The 22,562-nt window shown below is 38.5% G+C and overlaps 1 protein-coding gene across 25 annotated transcripts in view; it reads left to right on the top strand.

Moving 5' to 3' along the window:
* BAZ2B (bromodomain adjacent to zinc finger domain 2B) overlaps nt 1-22,562 on the top strand; it is a 124,400-nt gene that overhangs the window by 80,198 nt on the left and 21,640 nt on the right. For 13 of the 25 annotated variants that reach the window (XM_069021390.1, XM_069021386.1, XM_069021408.1 and 10 more), the window contains 12 exons: nt 221-322; nt 5,090-5,300; nt 7,990-8,082; nt 8,198-8,259; nt 13,563-13,628; nt 14,354-14,419; nt 15,087-15,131; nt 15,377-15,409; nt 16,592-16,657; nt 19,092-19,232; nt 19,983-20,237; nt 21,013-21,227. In XM_069021390.1, the coding sequence (XP_068877491.1) occupies nt 221-322; nt 5,090-5,300; nt 7,990-8,082; nt 8,198-8,259; nt 13,563-13,628; nt 14,354-14,419; nt 15,087-15,131; nt 15,377-15,409; nt 16,592-16,657; nt 19,092-19,232; nt 19,983-20,237; nt 21,013-21,227 (1,355 nt within the window). The remainder of the gene's footprint in view (nt 1-220; nt 323-5,089; nt 5,301-7,989; nt 8,083-8,197; nt 8,260-13,562; nt 13,629-14,353; nt 14,420-15,086; nt 15,132-15,376; nt 15,410-16,591; nt 16,658-19,091; nt 19,233-19,982; nt 20,238-21,012; nt 21,228-22,562) is intronic. The other 12 variants (XM_069021394.1, XM_069021393.1, XM_069021406.1 and 9 more) reach the window with 9 other exon arrangements.

Here is a 22,562-nt window from a genome sequence, read left to right as displayed (position 1 = left end):
CTTGCAGTTAAAATACATAATTTTTTTCTCTCCAATAGAGATACTTATTTTCTGTGATGTGAGGTGTAATGTATCTTGGTCTGTTACTGATTTGATGTCTTATAAATGTGTATCCCTTTGACAGAATGTGCAAAACATTACACTCACAAAGTTAGCTGTACATCAAAGCTGGGTTGTAATTGTTTACAAGCTGAAGTGGAAAAATATGTGATTTTTTCAGTATCTCAGCAGAAATGGAATAATGGATATCTCAAGGGACAATTTCAGCTTCAGTGCAAAAATAGGAGTGGGTGACTTCTATGAAGCCAGAGATGGACCGCAGGTATCCACTTTTTAAAAAGTAAAGTTTCTGATCCAAGGAGCATTAACTTAAGTTTAGGTGAAGTAAGTTTTGGTACGATCTGAAGCATTATCTGTTTTTAGCTAATCATTTCTAAAAGCTGCACATGTTCTTAACAGTAGTTAGATTGAGATGTGGAGAGCTTGATCTTGGGCTGTGTTGAAAACCACTCCCTTCGGTGGCTTTGCTCAGAGGGTGCAGGAGTTCAGCATGCTTTAATGATCAGCTCTGAGCCTGGGTTGGTTTAGTTTGAAAACTCGGAGCTACGTATTTTATCTTAGCGTTCAGGTATTTCTGACTTAAAACTCTGTTTCTTCTTTTATTGTATACAACCTCATGTCAATAGTAATTTATGTGTACATGTTAAATCCCACTCTGTTCATGTGTTCCTGTGCATAATATATGTATGTATGTATGTGTGTGTTTGTATGTATATGTAAATTGCATGTTTATATACAAGTGTCTCCTGTGTCAAGAATACTGTCTGAGCATCCTGAAGCGTGACACTTTTATGGAGGGGCATGCCGAACTATACCAGTTGTGCTTTATAGTGGTAAAATTGTTAGACGGTGTGTAGATAAACCACACAAGGATAAGTAAACCCAAAATTTTAAGGAAATTGTTACTGTGTTTGTGCCATGCTGTGTTACTGTATTTTGGCCATGTTGCTATTTCTTCCGGAGGTGCATGAAAATTTTTGGACTTTTGTCAGTGAAGGTATTTGCTTCTTTAAAAGATAAGTGTTCTGAACATGTTACTAGCTCTCAACAGTCTTGAGTTCAGGCTCGAGTTAAGCCTTATGTTCTTGTGATACCTTATAGAAATGTGTAATGTTTGCATGGTATAAATTTAAAAGCATTAAAGACTGAAGTAACTGGTAAGCAGTTACTTCTAGGTGGTGCTTCCTGGCTTACAGGGTAAAATATTGCTAAACTTGATTCGTGTTTGGCCTTCAGAAAACAACAGTTAAAAGTTCCTGTAGTTATGAACTTCATTATGTACCTGCATGTCTTGACTGAAAGAAATAATTCTACTGTGATGTAATGTAATGGCAGGGTATCTGCTCTCTTTTTGCCCTGTTCCCTTTTTTGTGTCTGTTGCCCGTATTACTTCATTAGTCTTGTCCCCTTTAGTTGTATCTGTCTTCTCCCTTTAGCTGGTTTTCAGTTTGCCCTCTGATCTATAAAACTTGAGAATGAAGGCAGTGTGAGGGACAGATTTCTACAGGCAAGACTGGTGATGTGAACATTAGTTTGATGTACATATCATCACTGTACTTTGTACTGATGTGGTTTTTGATAGGTTTCAGTGAGACTTGGGTAGATAAAGTAAGTTTTCTTATTAGGAAAAGAGACTGAGGGCAGCTGTATCAGATGTGCTAAGATGTGTTTACATTTTATGTGTAAATGAGAGGTTACAAAACAGTGGAGCTACACTCAGGCTGGTAATATATGCCTTGTAAAACAGTATGTGGTACTGGTACTTTATGAGTTTGCACCCTTTTTACTTAAGTTTTTTGAATCATCCAGATTCAAAATAATGTGTGATAATCATATCTTCATGGGTGTCTGGAGGTAATTCGAGAAATTTTATTTCTGCTTTTGTGGTAATTTCGATTATTCTGTGTAGCCTTTTGTGGTTATTCTTCCATTCCTTCGTTATATCTTTCTGTCATCTTTTGAGACATGCAGCATGTGCTGGGGTAAGTTTCACAAAGCTCTGAGATGGAACAAGATGCAAAGAAAATTATCTTAAGGCTAAATCAGTTGTATTAAAGGTTTACCTATAGCAAGCCAAAAGTACATGGATTACCTGCTTCTGATAGTGCCCGTGTTTCTCTCTTGTGGTATGCAAACTGCCAAATATTATGGGTTATTCAAAGCAGCATTTGAATGCTGTAACAGAAGCCTATCTGGCAGAAGTGGGCCATGAAGGAGTAGGATTAGAAGAATGTTTGAAGTTTGGCAAATGTGAAAATTCAGTGACTGGACCTGGAAGCTTTAAACTGCTGTGATTTAGAAAGTTTTGTGCGAATGTGATTTAGGGTAATGGAAAGGACATGCGTCCTCATGAGTTTAAGCAATATGTACAGGAGTTTTTGTCCTATTCCGAGCTCTGCAATTCAATTTGGAAAGCTATGTTGTTAACTTTTCCCCACAAATCTAATCTGAAATTAAAGTGGATTTTTGCTTCTTGCAAAGTGCCTATGGTTTTGTTCATTAGCTTGATTAACAGGATTTGAGCTTGATGCTGCTTTCATGCATAGTTGTCTGGTGTCTTTTTGGCAAATGTCCTGATTACATCACAGTATTGCAGTACATGGTAGATACTTGAAGGTGAGAAATTGAATAAAGTTATTATTTTGATTAGTTTGAACAATAAACCACAACGTTTCACAGTGTTCTTCCCATTTTTTCTCTAATGTTTGAGTAGCAAAGCTTCCATTTTATGGAAACCCACGATTCTCCTGTGTTAGAGCGCAGCCCCTGTCTTTTGTCCTTGGAATATCAAAAACTCAGAGGATCAGACTGTACATTCCTTTAATAGAAATGTATTTTGGATGAGATTTTAAAAGATGTTTGAGCACAAAATATAGATGGTCAATCAACTCTTGCTTAACCCTTAATGGCTTTGTTCTGGACTATTTTTGTCTTGTCCGCTCTTAAACTTGTGAAAACTTGTGCATCCACAATGTCCTTTGACAAGACTATACAGTCTTCTCCCATCCCTTGAAGCACCTGGTCCTTTTGCTTATTGAACCATTATTCACTTCATTTGATGGCCTCTAGTTTCTTTTTTAGGCAGCATTAGGGAAGTGTAATATCCAACATGGTCTCTGGTACTAATGATCTTGTAGACCTCTACTTTTCTTTGATGCGTGTTTATTATTGTTAGTATCATTAACTGCAGAAAGTACAAATACAGAGCAAGAGCAATCTCCATTGCTGTTCTAAGATGATTTTTGAACTATGGCGGCTTCTCCTCCTTTTCTTTAATTTCTGTTTTGCCTCCCCGGCATGTACATTTTATGAGATTAGATTTTCTAGGTTGGAAGTTGGTGTAGGTAGCAAGTGCAAGTATTAAATCTACCTCAACTAACTGAACCTGTGATAAACTGCAATTCAAGTACTAGGCAGAGAAACAAAGCTTACACCTAAGTAATACTCTTAAAGATAGTAAGAGAATTAACTTCTAGTCAAGTGGTAGAGGTAAATATTTTGGATTAAATATTTGGATTTGGATTAAAAAGTCCTTAGGGGTGATGCATGATGATGTGGTACACATTAATGATAGGGTCATGGTTCTGAACAGTGCATTTTCAGAACATCGCTAATAAAAGAGCCCTTTGGAATGTATGCAAACCAAGTGTGACTTGTACTCTGGGAATGATTCAGACTTTAGGAAACTATCTTTGCAGATTCTGGTAACTCCCTTGAAATCTGAATGTCTCATTAGCAAACTGCCATTTCTTTTGCTGAAGAAAACCTTTGTAAAAACCTTTGTAATTGTGAAGAATGAGCAGAAATAATTAAAAGACAAATTACCAGAATAAGCAAAAACCATTTATGTTGTGGTACAGTAAATTTGATTTTAGGGTTTATGTACATATAAATGTGAAAACTAAAGCATTCTAAATATAGTTTTGCTGAACTGATATTTAATGACGTTTTTAAGTTACCAACTTTCCTTCTTGCTTTAGCAGACATTTTCAAAATTTTTTACAAACCTTTTTAAGGCAAGTTATGAAGAAGTCCTGAAGCATACTTAGCTTGCAGATTTTCCCCTGCATTTCTCAAAAACTTGGGGGAAAGATGTTAAAATTTTGAAATACTGGTGTTTAATTAAACAGGACCACCTAGACTGTGCTCCTTTTCTGCTCAGTAGATGCAATAAACTCTACTTTTCATTAACCAGTTAAAGTAAAGCTATTTCTTCATGAGAAATAATTTGGGTGTTTTTATTAACAAAGTATTTCAGAATCTGCTTTTGTGATGCCACGAAATACTATAGTGCATGCTTTGTTTGGTTAGAGAATATAGTTAACGTAACTTTAGTTTAGATTCATGCATGCTTAGAAGTTACTTTTGATTGATTCAAGTTGGCACAGAAATTGTTTTGCAGTGGTTGGGGGAGAACTCAATTGTACTAACTAAAACTTGAAGATTAAAATGCATCTGTGTTTTTTCAGCTCAGTTGTTGAGCTCTACAGCACTCGAAAGCAGTATTTGAAAATACGTTGCTGCCTTTGCTTGTTATGTATACTAGAATTTCTGTAAACACTCTCTGTTGGAGCACAGCATCTCATAGCTTGACACACTTTTTCATTCATGTCGAGCAGTGGGTTATGTGAAAGCAGCATAGTTGTTGTTGAGTTTACATAGTAAGGAAGGATATGTTTTGCCTTTTAGAAAGGGTTGAACAATTTAATTTGATGAGAAATAATAAAAAATAACATGGTAATGGCATATCTACTAGGTAAAAACTTTGTATGTGATTTAGTAGTCTCCAAATCTTTCCTAGTGGTACAATTTACAAAAATTCTTAGTGATAGCCTCTCAATATATAGTTTCTGTGCATCATCAAGAAATTGTCCTGCTCAAATAGTACATCACAAGACTTGCATGTTTTATATCTACAATTTATTTGGGGAGGGAAAGAATTTCTTGCTGTTCATGTTCTCATCTTAGATTTCTTTTTTTTTTTAATCTGTGTTTGTAATACCCCTCTGTGAAATGTGTCAATTAAAAGGGTGTGCAGTGGTGTCTTCTGAAGGAAGAGGAAGTCATTCCCCGTATCAGAGCTATGGAAGGGCGTAGAGGACGACCACCAAATCCAGATAGACAGCACTCAAGAGAGGAGTCAAGAACAAGACGCCGCAAAGGCCGACCTCCAAATGTTGGAAGCAATGAATTTCTGGACAATGCCGACACAAAGCTTTTGAGAAAGCTCCAGGCTCAAGGTAAGAACTGTATTAATATTTTCACAGAGAGAGGGCATCAGTATATAAAGAGTTAATGTTTTTCCTATAGGAGAGAGTGATTTGTCTCGCTAGGATACTAGTATACAGCATTTTATTTTGGATATTTTTTACATGCTCTTATTGAAGACTTTTTGAAAATCGGTACACGCATATAGGTTTTAAAGAAGGATGTGCATGTTTAAAGACATGTCTAAAAGCTTACTCTGTAGTTACTTTATTTCAGTGTATAAAACCTAAAAAACCAGACATCCAGAAATCTGGTGATCACTGAAGTCTTTAATAGCCAAAATCAACAGATCTTTGTTTTCCTCTGTATCAGCTCAAACAGCAGTGGATCTAGAAACTGAAATTAAAACCCACTGAAATTAGCATTTCTGTAAAGTGTTGGCTGTTCCAGGGAAAACACTTTTTCGTATGAAATCCCTGATAGTCACAAGATTTAAATGCCTGTTAATTTCAATAATTAGTGCCAACATTGACAGTAGAACTTCCATGGTATCAAGTACTACCGTGTATCAATAGCTGCTTTAAAATAACTATCAGGTACATCCTTTTGAATATCAGTTCTGTAGTCCATAGCTGTATCATGTTTTTGGGATGCATCCAATTCAATATGAAAAAAATTTTACAGCCCATAAGTCAGGACATTTAACTTAAGTGTTCTTTCATGTCCCAAGCATGGATGTGTTTGGGTAGCAGCTTTGTATTTTGCATACTGTAGCATTTTTACATAGTGTAATGAAGCGTCTAGCATTTGCTGAGAGGCTTTGTAGTTATTGCTGAGACACAGTAACTAATTCTGGAAGTGCCATCAGTGGGAAAAGATAAGCCCTCTCACTGTGCCATTTTGCTTCATTTTGTGTCCTTCCTTTCCCCGTATTGGGCACTTCAAGGGGTGGAGGAGAAATACTTAGGAGGACTCACAAATGTCTTTTTTCCCTCTACATACTGTAGTACTTATTAAATAGAACAAAACCTCTGGTCTGTATATACAAAATATTTAGAACGTGTAATTTTTGATATTACGTATGTTCATATCTTCCTTGCTGCTTTTTTTGTCCTGTGAAAACATAAGAAATACCTCAGTGGCTCAGGCCAGGGGTTCATCTAGAGCAGAGCTCTATCTGCCGTAGTGGCCATAGGAGATGCTGCTTGGAGAAACTGCATGAACCTTATCCCTTCTTGATCAGTTTTTCCTCATATATGAACCCTGGCATGCTGAGATATTTAATGAGTGATGTTGTAGAGCACATTTTTTTCTTATTCCTTTATTTTCTGTTTATTAAACTGTTGCCCATGAATTAGCCTGTTCTTTGTTTTTTAACCTCTTCAGAGTGTTTTTTCTACCAGCCTCATGTGGCAACAAGTTCCAGAAGTCTGCTAACTACTGGAACATTGTCATTTTTAACAAATGATGTTCTATTACTGTCAGTGGTTGTTCCTTAATTTCGTTATTCCAGGGGTTGGAGAATAACAGTTCTCCAATTTATGTTATCCACCTCCTTGATGATTTTGCACACCTTGATTCTCTCTGTCCTTAGCCTTCTCTCCAAACTGAACAGCACAAGTGTTTTCAGTTTTTTCTCAGAAAGTAGTAGTTCCATCCCTTTGATCCTCTTATGTGTCCTTTAATTTTAGTATTTCTTTTCTGGGTGTATTAGCTTACATTTACTATATGAGGAAGGTCCTCTGCTATCTTTGCCCACTGTTTTCACAGTGTCACAGAATATTCTGAGTTGGAAGGGACCCACAAGGATCATCAAGTCCAGCTCTCATGTGAATGGCCTGTGTGGGGATTGAACTCAGTGACCTTGGTGTTACTAGTGCACTGCTCTAACAAACCGAGCCAATCCCAGGGTTTTGCAGGGCTCTTCCAGAGTTCCTTGCTGTTAGCAAAACCTCGGATTTTCCAGAATGCTTAATATCATCTTCACATTTTGAGATTTAACTTTGCAGTTGCCTTTACAGGTTCTAATACTGATTTGTAAAGAAATCTTCTACCAACCCTTCACTAAAGCTGACTGCTGATCACTCTTTTGCCTGGTGTCATCTAAAGAGCTTTTTTAGTTTGGAGCTTTTCTTCACTGACCTAACAGCTCAGTTTTATTAATAATGTGTGTGGAACACCTCTCCTATGAAGACAGGCTGAGAGAGCTGGTGTAGTTCAGCCTGGAGAAGAGAATGCTCTGAGGAGGCCTTAGAGCCCCTTCCAAGAAAGCTGGAGATGGACTTTTCACAAGACCTGGAGTGATATGACAAAGGGGAACGGCCTTAGGTTGAAGGAGGGCAGGTTTATATTAGAGATTAGGAAAAAATTCTTTACTTCAAGGGTCTTGAGGCCCTGGTAAAGGTGGCTCAGAGAGGTTGTGGACTCCTCATCCCTGTAAGTATTCCATGTCAGGTTTAATGGGGCTTGGAGTGGCCTGGTCTAGTGGAAGGTGTCCCTGCCCATGGTGGGGCATGGAATAAGGTAAAGTATCCATGTTCATTTGCACTGTTGATGTAGTTACTGATACATGACATGCCATTAATGATAGTTGATAGAAAAATTTTGTAAAAATCTGTGTGTGCAAACAAATCTTCTGTTTTCTCCGTCTTTACGACAAACTATATCTTTAGTGTTGGACAGCACTGTTTTTATGAACATAATATTTTCTTTTTGTAACAGAAATAGCTAGGCAAGCAGCACAAATAAAGTTACTGAGAAAGCTTCAGAAGCAGGAGCAAGCGCGAGCTGCCAAAGAAGCAAAAAAACAGCAAGGTAAGTATTACTTGTTGAAGTTTGTGCATGTTAGTAGATTATTTTGAAAAGTGTTAATGAAAAGTTACGTGTCTCTTGCCATGTTCTGCTGATATTGTTTGCTTTTGTTTGTTAGCTATTATGGCAGCTGAAGAAAAGCGAAAGCAAAAGGAGCAGATAAAGATAATGAAGCAACAGGTAAACTATGCAATTGCTAAATATCTCTTTAAATTATGTTTTAAATAATTCAGTTTGGTGTATTTCAAATATTTAGTAAATTACTAAGTATGCTGATTACAAAGTGTATGTTTTAAATCTAATTTTAAAGAGCACACTGTGTGTGTTACTTAGAATTCTAAACTCTATTAAATCTACCACTAACCCATGTTCCCAGGTGCCACATCAACATGGCTTTCAAATCCCGCCAGGGACAGTGACTCCACCGCTGCCCTGGGCAGCCTGTGCCAGGGCTAGACAACCCTTTCCATGAAGAAATGTTACCTAATATCCAAGTTAAACCTCCCTTGGTACAATTTGAGGCAGTTTCCTCTTGTCCTGTTCCTTGTTCCCTGGGAGCAGCACCTGACCCCCACCTGGCATCACCCTCCTGTTCAGGGAGTTTAAGAAACTGAGAAGGCCCCCCGAGCTTCCTTTTTTCTGAGCTGAGCCCCTTTCCCAGCTCCCTCAGCTGTTCCTGGTGCTCCAGCTGCTTCCCCAGCTCTATTGCCCTTCTTCTCCAGACACGCTCCAGCATCTCAATGTCTGTATATGATCTCAGCATCCCAACACTTAAAGTACTAGTATTAGTTTGCCTATAAGTGACATCGGTGATATGGGAAGAAGACAGATATGCTGCTTGCTAGTGTAGGGAGAGAGTTCATGCGGCCAAAGCTCAGTTGAAGTTGGAGCTGCCAGAAATGTGGGGGACAATGGAAAAGAGTATTTTCAAATATATTAATGGCAACCCTGCTTGTGTGTATAAATTAGGAAATGAGGGGCTGAAGAGCAGCGGTGGGAAGGGACCTGGGGGTCCTGGTTCATGGCAAGTTGGGTATCTGTCAGCAGTGCCCTGGCACCCAGGAGGGATATCTTTGCCCTGGAGGGCATTAGGCCCAGCATTGATGGCCAGGCAAGGAGGGGATTGTCTGGACTCTGTTCTGCACTGGGGTGGCCTCACCTTGAGTCCTGGGGACAGTTTTGGGCACCACAATATAAAAAGGACATTAAACCATTAGAGGCTATGCAAAGAAGGCCATGAGGGTGGGGAAAGGACTGGAGGGGAAGTCTTAAGAGGAGCGGCTGAGGGCACTTGGTTTGTTCAGCTTGGAAAAGAAGAGACTGAGGGGAGACTCACTGTGGCCTTCAACATACTCAGGAGGGGCAGCTCTGATCTGTGCTCTCTGACCGTGTAGTGGTTTGGTCTAAAATACTCATTACTGTTTATCTTCTGTGAGATAAGAATTAGGAGAAACACAAAGCAGGCACCAAACTTGAAGGAATATAAAGAAGTTTATTAACAGACCTAAAAGAAGGGGAAAAAAAGTTATACCACCTTCAGGACTCTCCTCCTCCCCCTTCCTCCCTTCTCCCACTGACAATGTAAAAAGATGTTCAGTCTGTTTACCACTTCCATAATAACCTTGTTCAGTCCATTTAGAAAGAGAAGTCTCTTCTTGCTCGTGCTATGAAAACATTATCACAACGAGAGAGCCACCCACTTCCAAATATTGTTCAGTCCATTTAGGAAGAGGAGTCTCTCTGCTTGCATGCGAGTCCCTTCCCCCGACTTACAGCTTTTCCCGCAACTGCTTTTGGGGGTCCACTCTTGAAGTTTTTTGGGGTACAATTTTAAGGTTGAGCCATTCAGAAACAAAAAACAGAGGCCCTTCTCCTTCCCTGGGAGCAAAGGGTCTTCCTCATCTTCATCGTTAGGACTATCTCTGGGAGCATCTCTAGGAACTGAGGTTTTCTCCTTTCCCATTTGGAGCAGAAGTCCTCATCTGGTTCATCTCTAGGGACTGAGGTTTTCTCCTTTCCCGTTTGGAACAAAAGTCCTCATTTGGTCCATCTCTCCCTGTCCAAACTTCTCATGAAATTACAGCTTACGAGTTGAACACTCCACCCCCCATATCTTCATGAAATTACAATGGGATACTCTGATATATCATAGCTTCACAACAGAATTTCAGCTTTAAGCAACTCCTCTCTCTCTTCCCTCAGGTTTTCAGCTCTTCACAGCAATAAAAGGGTTAATCTCACCTCTCTCATTGCAGCTTTGCAGCTGGAATGTTGAATTTTCTTATCGGAGTGGAGAGGGGGCAGAGCCGAGATGCTTCAGCTGCCCACAGCAAGGCAGTGGTGGGGAGGAGGGGGGGTTCCACAGCTGGAACAGGTCCATCGACTCCAGGATGGCCATGGCCCGGCCCAGCCTGGCCCAAGCAGGGCCTGGCTGGGCCCGCTGGCCCCCACACGGGGCCTGCAGCCACCTGTCCCTGCGCTGGAAACGAGAGAGAGAGCTGGGGGGGAGTCTGTCTATTCTTAAATGTGGATCACAAAGGTGGTCACAACTTTAAGTGGCTTAAAGAATTGTCCATATTCAAACTGGCCAGCTGATGGGTTCTATCAGGTCCCAGAGGAAGCTGTAAGCACCCCTTTGCAAGGACATCCCTTCCGGGACTATGCTTGCTAACCTGTGACAGACCGGTGACAGGACTTGGGAGAATGACTGGAGCTGAGTCAGGAGGTTTAGGCTAGATATCAAGAAAAGATTGACCACCAGAGGGTGGTCAGGCATTGACAGGCTCCCCAGGGAATGGTCACGGCCCCAAGGCTGCCAGAGCTCTAGGAACATTTGGACAATGCTCTCAGGCACAGGGTGGGATTTTTGGGGTGTCCTGTGCAGGGCCAGGTACTGATTTGATGATCCTGATGGGTCCCTTCCAACTCAGCATACTCTACGATTTTGTGATATCTTGAGGTGTTAAACAAGCCAATAAAAATATGAAACCCTTCCACACCTTTGAAATCTAGATATTAAATCCTGACATACTTTTTTTTTTTCAAGTAGTAAACCAAAATTGGTGTTACTACCTTAAATATCTTTGTAAGAGATAACAATTAATTCTTGTTGGTAACTGTTTAAATTTTTCCATTAAGAAAGTGCTCAGTGTAGTAGAGAGTGAGCTAGGAGTTGTCACTCTACCATCTATGAGTTACAGTAGAACAGGCTGAGAGAGCTGGGACTGTTCAGCCTGGAGAACAGGAGGCTCAGGAGGATCTTGCTAATATAGCTAAATACCTGAAGGGAGGCTGCAAAGAGGTGACTCCTCTCAGAAGTGCCCAGTGATAGGAGGTTCCTTCTGAATGTTGGGAAACACTTTGTCACCAAAATGGCAACTGAGAATTGGAGCAGGTGGCCCAGGGAGGCTGTGGTGCCTCCCACATAGATTTTCAATAGCAGCCTGGATGTCATCCTGGGTTAACTGGCTCTAGGTGACCCTTCGAGGGTAGGGGTGTTTGGACAAGGTGACTTCCAGATTTCCCTCCCAACCTCAGCTAGTCTGAACTTCTGTATATTGTGACAGTTTCAATGTGTCCACTTCTCAAGACATCCCATACTTGTTAAAGATAAGGAGCACACTATGATTTTGAAATGGTCCTTACATTATCCATGTAATGTAGAAGGGTCCAGGAAGCAAGAATTTTTTAATTGTCAGATACTTCAAATCCACACCTTGTTTGTCATCATCATATTCCTTTTTGATGTGTAACCTGATAACATTTTTATGATTTCAATATGCAGAGTACTTTTTCTCTGAGATAGTGATCTCTGCTGAAAAGTTTGTTCTGCATTAACTCTAACCTTTGTGGAGTTGGGAGGGTGTAGTACATGCTTTCAACTTTTGTTTTTGTTTTGTTTTAAAGTATAATGGGTGATAGAGATTTAAGGTCCGTGCTGTGAGCTTTACATGGTGAAAAATGTTCAGCACTGTCTGAACAAGGCCTCTGCTTGATAAGGTTGTATTATGTTGGACTTCTGAACAGTTTAAGGAGCTGGTAGGATTTGCCTGGAGTTTATAAGTCTTCATGTATTGGAGCTCTATTTGTCAGAAAATTTTGCATGTCTTTTTCATCTGTGATTGCTCCTTTGCTGTTAAATATTTTACATTATCTTTTCTTAGGGACTTGGTTTTGGTTTTAGTTATTTTTTGATAAAGTATATGCATCACTATGTGTTCTCCAGAGAGTAAAATTTTAGAGTGGTCCATGTTCTAGAGTCTCAGGCCAGCTCACAAGAAAACAATGTATTCTGTACAGATGGGATTTATCCTCACTGTTGGGAAAACATCTGCTATTCCAGAGAAGATCATTGAGCTCCTTTTCAAGCTTCTGATCTAGGCCTCCCAGCTTGCAGGGCTTTTCCGTGGTCTGGGTTTTGCTATTAAAACTTTACAGCAAGTCCAGCTGGATGTATGCATTTTCTTCAGAATGGTCCTTCCTAGTCACTGTGGCTCAACCAGCTCTTTTGAGATAATAAAATCTTAAATAACGTGCTAGGGAATTTTTAATGCTAATTTAACAGACAAACCTATGCAGCTCAGGTAATGTGAAATAATCCCAGTGTTTGCAATGGTTACATTTCTCAATCAATGTAATAAGCGTTCAGATTTTAGGAACTAATTCATGAGAAAGAAAAAATTAGAATATGGTTGCCCAGCACCCATCTGTGGAGTGCATAACTTGATCATTTTCTTCTCACCATGATATGAAACATGCTTAAATGTGTTGTACTACCCATTGTTCCTGTTCCAATTACTTGTTTTGTTACGGCATGTATACAATTCCATCCCCTAAACTACATATTAAGGCTTCCAAAAATAGCATCAATTACCTGAGTGCTTCAAAAATCTGGAGAAACTGAAGGGTACTTAACATGTTACCCAGGTGGCATGTAGGTGAGTGTTACTGGCTGACAGAGCATGTGCTTTCGGTTTTGCTGAGCTCAGCTCTCCATGCTGCCCTTGGGACCGTAATGGCCTGAGAGAGGCTGCAAGAACTTAGGCACAAACAGTGCTTTGACAGATCTCGCTATTTCTTGTTCAGGGAGATCACTTCAAAACATTGTGTATTTCATGGCATAGCTCACTCTTCTGTTCATTCCTAACTAGCTCCACCACTGTCAGCTGGAATTTGAATGCTCTAGTTTGCTTACTTGGTCATTAATCTGGTCCTCTTGAAGCTGATAAAAAAAAACAAACAAACTTTGACAGCTTAAACGTGAGCACCTGTGCATAACTAGGTGTGGCTTCCTTCAGGGTTGTACCAGACATCATCTAATACTAGTAAAAATTCTAACCGTATCTTGTTCTATGGGAACAGTTGACTAAAATGGGTGAAACTCAATAACAAAGAAGTATGTATAAACTTTGTCATTTTTCAAATGTAAAAATAAATTTCCTTAATATATATTTTTAAAAGAGATAACTTTGTTACCCTTGTAGGAAAAAATTAAGCGAATCCAACAAATTAGAATGGAGAAAGAACTTCGAGCTCAGCAAATTTTAGAGGTAAAAAATAATGGCTGAAATGTAATTTTTCTGTTGCCAATTTAAAGAATGTTGTATTTTAATAGTCACACATGTAGTTGGGAATGTAACTAAATATAACAGCTCTAACAACCTGGACTTCCAAAGGCCAGTTCAAAAATGTCTCTTAAAACATTTTTCTTTAAAGATCAGCATTAACTGTAATCCCTAATTTTACAAGTATTCACTCGGGCTCACAATTTTCTACCAGAATAGTCTTGTGTGTACTTAAGATAACACCAGAGCAATTCCTGTGCTAGAGAACAAGTTTGCAGTAACAGGATGTTAAAACAGTATAATGCTCTGCTCTGTATGAAGTGCAGTGGGTTTAAAAATACTATGTCTGTATTAGAGTATACTCTACAGGTTTGCTAGTGTACTAGCAAAGATAGATTGCTAGTTTTCAAGTCTCCGCTGACAGAAAAATTAATAGTAATCTCTTTGCCATTGATATTGTTTCTGTGTATACTTGCTTTCTTAAAATAGCCAGGGGAAGCAATTTTGAGTGCGACTTGAAATTCTGGTTTAATTTTTATAAAGTAACTGAAATGTAAATTGATTGATCATGAAAGCTGCATCAGAGATTCCTTGCAATGTACAGAGTAAGTGATGATGTTCTTAACTTTTAAAGGTACATAACTTTGTTTCTAGTCAGATTATTTTCAAGTTGTGATGGTGCTGTTGTGTGACCTGTTTTGCATGCACAGGCAAAAAAGAAAAAGAAGGAAGAAGCAGCAAATGCCAAATTATTGGAAGCGGAAAAACGAATAAAGGTTAGTTTGGAGGACCTCCAAAAACAAGAGCTGTGTTATTGTACATAATGTATGTTGATGTATAAAAGCAATAAATCTGGGATGCTGTTCATTGATGATGAAGCTGTACATAGAGACAGCGTATAATAACACGTACTTATGGTTATAAAAAGGCATGAAGCATATGCAGAAGAGTTTGTGTATGTGTGATGCACACACACAAATACATAGAGACTACTTTTTTATGTGGCATTACCATGAGTTTTGCTTATATGACACCTGGTATGCATAACAAAATGTTCCTGCAGTAACATTATTTACAATATTCTTTTAAGCACACTGTATCAAAAAACTGTGTTGTTTCTCAGCAAGCATAGTCTTTTCTAGGCTGTAATGCATACAAGACCACAGAACTCTCTTACAAATACTGGAAAATAGTGCGTGTGTGTGTGTGTATAGATGTACTTCTGTTGCTGCTTTGGCATTCTAGGTATGTTCTAACATGGAACTCCCAACTCACCAGACTTACTGTCATTGTATACTCTGTGTACTTCTCTGTGCTCTGTTCATGGAGGTCAGGGAAGTTAGAATTTAACTCAGATGTGCTGTTTTAGTGTGGCAGAACTGTGCAATTTGGTAAGTAAATTTTGACTGATGTTTTAAATACACTTTTGTTCTTCTGTTGAAGGAGAAAGAGATGAGAAGGCAGCAGGCTGTTCTTCTGAAGCACCAGGTTGGTATGTTTGGTTGACCAAATAGACAATGCCAATTGTGAGCTACTACTTTAAGTTATATGGGGGGGTGGAATCCTCAAAATACGCCCTTTTTAAACTTCTGGGTTTGACTCCTGCACAGATTTTCTTTCGCCTTATGATTTTTTTGCTTTGCTTTGGTATTGGGGTCTTTTGGGGGATTATAAAGTGGTTTTATGACTTTGTGATTTCTGTTTCATAATGTTGTGCCAACTCTTTCTACCAGGAGTTGGAGAGGCATAGACTAGATATGGTATGGGTATGTTTATTTTTGTACATCTAACACCGCATTGTGATTTGGTTGTGATATGGTTGTCATAGCAATGCATAAAATGTAGCACTGGCTGCTGTCATATTACATACTGCTGCATGGCTTTACAGCACAGTGCATTGCATACATCTGCTTGTCTTGTCTGTTAAGGAAAAAAAGACATGTCTTGAACATGTGTATAAATTGAATGTGGCAGTAACTAAATGTGGTTTTTAGCCAGGGATCTATGTTACTGATGTCCCAGTAAAACATTGACTAGTATATAAAATCAGGGATTGATGCAAAATTAATAGGTAGTCACTTGGTTGATTTTTGCAAGCCTTGTCCCATTCACTGGGAATGAATCTAGACATTTTAAATACAATTTGATTTAACCTGTTTTAGAAATCAGGATGATGTCTTCCCGTTGTAAGATACTGAGGAAATTAGCTTTCAGTTGGTGGTAAATACATAATGTTATAAGTATACAGTTAAACATTACAATGTAATCCTAGCCTCACCAAATTAGATGATAAAATTCCTATAGCCTTTATGGGGGCCAAGATTTGCTCTACAGCTGTTAAGGCAAAACCCTGGTACTTGGTGCCCTAGAACAGTGCTCCTTAATGCTTTTGAAGATACTGACATAACTTACTGAGGGACAGGCATCAGTAAATGCAAGCGTTGTTGCGTACATATATGAACCACCACTGGCTTGATTAAAACTGATCTAGAGCTGATAAAATTAATCATGTTAATTTGTTGCTTGGTTACAAAAATGTTAATATTTGCAATGTTTGAAAAAGACCAGTTTAAAATTTATGCTGAATTGGCTATTGAAGAAGTAAATTGCAAGTTCCGTCATAGCAGATGTAAGGTAACTGACCTGTTCCAGCCAACCATTATGCTTTTTGTTCTGCCAGCTTATGAAGGAGCATCACAACTGACCATAAGTAAATCTGTATGCTTCTTTTTTACACTGTCTCCATGTTCATTGCTTTACCTTTTTGCTTTTGATTGTTCTTGTATTTGCTTTCTAAACCTGAACTAAAACATGCACAGACTTGGCCATTCTTGTCCTATATTTAGTATTTACTGTGACTTGTCTATTAATGCTAAGTTTGTTACTTTGCTTTTTTACTGATTTGAAAATGTGGTTTAGTTTTGTTCTAATATTACCTGCTTCAATAGGAACGAGAACGGAGAAGACAACATATGATGCTTATGAAAGCCATGGAAGCACGGAAAAAAGCAGAAGTGAGTATTAACCTCTAAAAGTTTGAAGTTTTCATGGTTTCATTCTGCAGTCATCTGTAGAAGAGCCGTGTCTTTGTACATTATGTATAATTTAATATGTGTACGTTGCAGCAGTAGGACAAGAGCCATTAGGCACAAATTGAAATACAGGAAATTCTGTTCAAAGTTAAAAAAACTGGTTTACTTGGAGGGAGATGGTTGAACACTGGCACAAATTGCCCAGTTTTGAGAGTTCTGGATGTTTTTGAGCAGAAACATAAGTAAAATGCAAAAGCCCCATAATTACTAACTTACTTTTTGTTTTACTTTTTATGTATTTCTCCATATCCTGAGACTCTTCTTATGTCTGTATCCTGAGACTTTTGTAAACAAAGTACAGATAACTAAGATACTGAAATAAGATAAGCATCATTATAGCAAGTAGTTGTTAAGGAAATTGTTACAACTTTTCTCTATAATGTATTTACAAATTTAGATAAAAGTGACTGACCAAAACCAAGAAAAACTGAATAATACTTCAGTGCAAGGAAATAGAGGAAGATGTTACCCTAAGCACCCATTCCACAGGCTAAGTGGTCACTTAGTCTGATCCAGTTCTGTAATTATACTCTTACTCTAATAGAAATAGAACAGTGTTTATTTCAATCAATAAAAGTAAACTTAAAATAGATTATGAAACTTAGTGCAGTTAAAGTGTACAGTTTTAATAACAACTGTAAATTACTGTGTTGCCATGTAAATATCCATATATACTACTTTTGCTGTCATAGTGTTTCAAATTGGCAAAAATAAGTTGTAGGAAATGCCAGTTGGCCTTGAGACATTGACATAGGCTAAGATAAAAGGCAATAAAACATTTTCAAAAAACAAATCAAAGAGTATTTTCCATTTTAAAATCAAGTTGGACATTTTGTGCTGCTTTAGCATATTATGATTTTTCCGTACAAGATGTCCCTTATGAACTCAGCATAGATAAAGAGAGCCTGTGTTGGCAGTACAGAGGATGCTTACACAGTTGTAGAGCAGCAAGCAGGTGGGTAGTTCTGAATGTCACTGCTTTTTTTTCTGCCAGTGTAAATTTATTGGTCCAAACATGTTCTTTGTGTCCAGTGTGAAACTTGATCTTGCATAAAATCCACTAAAGATTGTAGTAGTAGAAGTCATGATCTCTGTGCACTCACAGTGGTTATCCCTAGATGTCACCAGTGGTCTGGTATACCATACATTCTATATTCCATATAGAATGAAAAGGAAGAATAAAAAGTCATAGGGCCTGCCAGAACTCTACAGAGAAGTCAGTGGTTGATACTGACCTACAAATGCATCTGAGCCCTGACTTAGTATTGCCCATACTCTCATTGTTGCAAAATATGGTGATAGTAAATGGACGAGACTAGAATGACCTCTTAAATTAACAAAATAGTAGGGCGTGGTTCTGAGTAATGGGAAGCAGTTTGACTCGGTTCTTTAGCCCTTTGGTGTCCACAGGTGAAAAGCACATACAGTGTCTTCAATTTTGTATTGTATCAAGTTCTTAAGTAGTGGCTCACACACACATACATGTGTTTGTTTAAATGCCCAGTTCTGTACCCTGAAGAGATGGCATTGAATGTGGCAGATTCCATACATTTTGCACTCGATACTGGTTGCACAGTGGTGTGTAGGGACTTGTGGCATCAGGACAATGGATTGGTGTTGAACATGTGGCAGTAGAACTCCTGGCACCGGAGATGGGAAAGGCCACGGGAGCTCCAGGTTCAGAGTCAGTCTTGGTGTGTTACAGACAGAGTTAGTGTAGTATTGGTGTGACTCCACTGTGGAGGGTGTTTGAGACAAATAATAGGTGCTTGGCTTCTCACTTGATGATTCCTATGTTCTGGTTGTGCAGATAACACATAAAGGACTGTTCAGTTTCAGGTTGCATGCAAAGTGCATGGTAATTCAAGGCCAGAAGCTACCTGTGTTTGAACAGATGAGTTGTGTTTTATAAGATTCATATCTAGTTTATGTATTATGGGACTTATTAAACCATGTATTGTTTGGAGACCTTTCTTGAGTGGTCTCTGCTGTAGCAGGTGCAGATTAATGATACTGGTGTGTAAGCAGAGCCTTCAAAATCAGATGCCTTGCATGGCAATTCTTTGCCATATTTTCACTCAGTCATCTTTCTGAAATGGTACTTCAAAGAGTTTCTCAGTGCAAACATACTTAAAACCAGTGTCTGCATGGACAGGAGAGAAAAAATGAATCTTAGATAATTTTACAAATTCAGTGATTTTGTTCTCATTTTCCCCTCCCCTTTGCTTTAATGAAGATTCTTTGATTGATGTGGTGATTACTGAGGTTACAGAGATAGTGCCTTTCAAGTTCTTAGATTGTTCCTTTGTAAGCTTAAATTGTGGGGTTTATTTTTTTCCCTTTTAATTGTCTTAAGGAAAAAGAGCGGCTAAAGCAAGAGAAACGTGATGAAAAAAGATTAAATAAAGAACGTAAACTGGAACAGCGACGATTGGAATTAGAAATGGCAAAGGAGCTAAAGAAGCCTAATGAAGATATGTGCTTAGCAGACCAGAAGGTAATCACAGCAACATAAACTTACTTTCTTGCTTCTTGTTTGTGTATTTTATATTCTGCCAATAACTTTTTTCTTGCAGCCAGACTCAAAGCATTCAAGTTTTAATCGAGGTAATTAGAGAACTATTTGAAATACATACATATACAAGATACTAGGACACTACACAGTAGCATACGTTTAGTTAATAAAAAGCCTTTTGTTTAAAAGAGGCCTGCTTCCCAAAGAGCACAATTGCTTCAAAAAAATTCTTTATTCAAGTTATTTTTACGTCAGGAAAATGCATCATGTCTCAGTACACAGGCACTAAGTAGATAGTCATCTAGAGAACTCTTACAAGCTGTTGCTCAAAAAAAATTACTCTCCCAGTCTTCCAGGTTCTTAGTTCTTGTCCTTAAGGACTTGACAAAAGTCGGGTTCAAAGTCTCTGTTCCAAAGAAATCCCTTCCTTTTTTCCCATAAATAATTTTACACCACCTTTTACAGTAGTTTGGCTCCGAATAGATCCTGACAGTGTCTCCTGGCCAAAAAGGGAAGTATTTCCTAATCTCTTCCCTCCTATAATTCGTGAAAAGTTAAACATGTTTCAGCATTGAGTGGATGAGGGGTGCAGTTTCCCTATCGCCTGTACCTTCCAGCATTGTCGTGCTGTGGGTCAGAAGGAAGTGTTGATCAGTTTTCCCAGCTGGTATCAAAAAAGTTTTCTTTTGAAATTTGCTACTGAATCTTTTACATTTTTTCTTTACTTTCCAGCCTTTCCCAGAGTTGCCTCGCATCCCAGGCCTCGTTCTTGATGGAAGCACGTTTTCAGATTGTCTCATGGTAGTGCAGTTCCTGCGTAACTTTGGTAAAGTTCTTGGCTTTGATGTGACCGCAGATGTTCCCTCCCTGAGTGTTCTTCAAGAGGGTTTGCTCAACATAGGGGACAGCATGGGAGAAGTACAGGACTTGCTTGTGAAGCTTGTCTCCGCAGCTGTGTGTGATCCAGGACTTGGTACAGGATACAAGGTAAAAAGAAAAAAAAAGGAAAAAATCCATATTAAACACTCTGTATGTATGAATGTATTCTTCATAATGCATCTCTGGCGCCTCTATCTTATGGATTTACATTCTCTTTCCTAATTCATTTCTTCAGTGTCACAATTCTAATGTTACTCCAAAACTTTGTGTCCCATCAGCCTTCCATTTTCCAGAAGTGATGTACTTCTGTGCATTTTCTCTACAGACAAACACACATCCCATTGTTATTTGGACCTTTTGTAGGACACTTTCACATTTGTGGCCATGTCTTTTAACTGCTTTCCGTCCATTCCATTGCATTCTTACCCTCATGTTATATTCTCAGTGAATTTTGCCATTTCTTTCCCTAAGGTCTGCTGTCTAGGTCACTTAATCAAAACCCTAATTCATTCATGGCTCTCTTTCTTATTGGCTTTCTTTTTCAAGCCAATATAGCTTTTTTCTACTCTAGAGCTCTACATAGCATCATTGAACAAAGCAGCATTCATCAAGTTTCAGTTGGACCATGCCTTTTTACATGTAATCCATTTAATTATTATTAATGTTATCTCTGTTTTTAAAAATGTAGAGATGAAGATATTCTGATTTGTTACTGCATTTATGATTTACATTTGCTTGCATAGTTTCAAAGAATAATCATGTTTATGTCCTTATGTAAAAATGCAAACAAACCCATACCATCTTCTATAAACAATAATATAGCCTACAAAGGAAAACAATATTTTTTAAACATGATTGTTTGAAATGTCTTTGTTCTTTCTAGGCTAAAACTATTCTCGGGGAGCACTTACTGAATGTTGGTATCAATCGAGATAATGTGTCTGAGATTCTGCAGATTTTCATGGAGGCTCACTGTGGGCAAACGGAGCTGACAGAGAGCTTGAAGACAAAAGCTTTTCAGGCACATTCTCCAGCTCAGAAAGCATCAGTACTTGCTTTCCTGGTCAATGAGTTAGCATGCAGCAAAAGTGTAGTAAGGTAAGATTTTTCCCAAACAGGTGTGTAAAAATAAAATTATAAAAATGTTGTAGTTCAGAAATGCTGTGTATTCACTGTGTTCTGTTACAGGAAGACTACTGATGTTCTTCTTAAAATGAAAGCTGAAATTGGTTGAGTTACTGCTTCTTACCTTTATGTACTGTTGATATGATGGAAGAATAGAACTTTTCCATGTTTGGTCTGTAATTTTGTTTTCAAAGCTTGAACCAAAATTTCTCTAACAATTTTTGGAATAAAAGATGAGGTTGATTACAAAGAAATTTACTAGGTATTCTAGGGAATAATTTAGAAGAGTTATTCGAGGCTTCTGCAGTACACTGTTTTCCCTTTTTCCCTTTTGTTTTTGAAGATGTTTGTTGTCCAAATACTTTAAGTAGGGTCATAAGGTGAGTGGCAAACTTGATGTATCATCATAATAATTCAAGGAAGTGTATATTGCATTTGTGGTCAGTAGTGTATAGCATTTCATAATTTTAAATCCCCCCTATGTTCAACAACTTGTCAAAACCCACCAATGTGCAATAAAAAGTTAGGAAAGGCCAGTTTCTAGGGTGCCTGTTCTTCCACAGACTGACTTCCTGTGGTAAAGTCTTTCATCGCCTAATTGAGTGCTGCTTTGTTTCCTGGTGTATTCTGCTGGGTTTGGTACACTGTGCTGCAAAAGTTAATTGGGGTTGTGTAAGGCAGGAATGGGAGAGATGCTTCAAGTTTTCCAAAGTTGAAGAATAGCAGAAGTGGGTAGTGCAAGTGCTGTGCATCAGCTGTGCAAGAAAGTTCATGCATATCAATCAAATTCATCGTAGAAAGAAACTTCCTCTTGTTGCAGATGACTGTGAAGTCTTATTTGTAGAAGTGATCAGTCAGAACTTGAGTTTCTATATTTTGATCATAGAAACAACTGTAATCTACTGAATTGTTGAGGTCATGATGTCTCAGAAGTGGGCTCACAGATGGTGACTGTACCAAAGCCCTTTTTTTGGTTCTTCAGTGAAAAGTCAATGTTGGATTGTAGATCCCAGGGATCCTAGGCAGAATACCTCAGATGTACCAGTGGTAACTGTTTTTTCAGCACAGGGCTACATGCTTTGTGGCAAAGACATTTGGAAGCTTGACACTGAACTAGAGCTACAAAAATAAATGTTGAATGCCGTGCTTCTTGTGGAAAGAAAGCTGAGGCGATACTGTGGATAAAGACTGACATACGTACAGCAGTTGTGCTGCATTGGCATTCCTAGTATTGTGATTTCCCAGCTTGAAAATGATTTATTTTGAATTTTAATGATTTCTCCAAGACAGTTATTTGAGGGGAAAGTG

Source organism: Aphelocoma coerulescens, chromosome 7, assembly GCF_041296385.1.
Source record: "Aphelocoma coerulescens isolate FSJ_1873_10779 chromosome 7, UR_Acoe_1.0, whole genome shotgun sequence".
NCBI lineage: Eukaryota > Metazoa > Chordata > Aves > Passeriformes > Corvidae > Aphelocoma > Aphelocoma coerulescens.
Note: the sequence above shows the minus strand (reverse complement) of the source record. Positions and strands in the feature narration are given on the sequence as shown.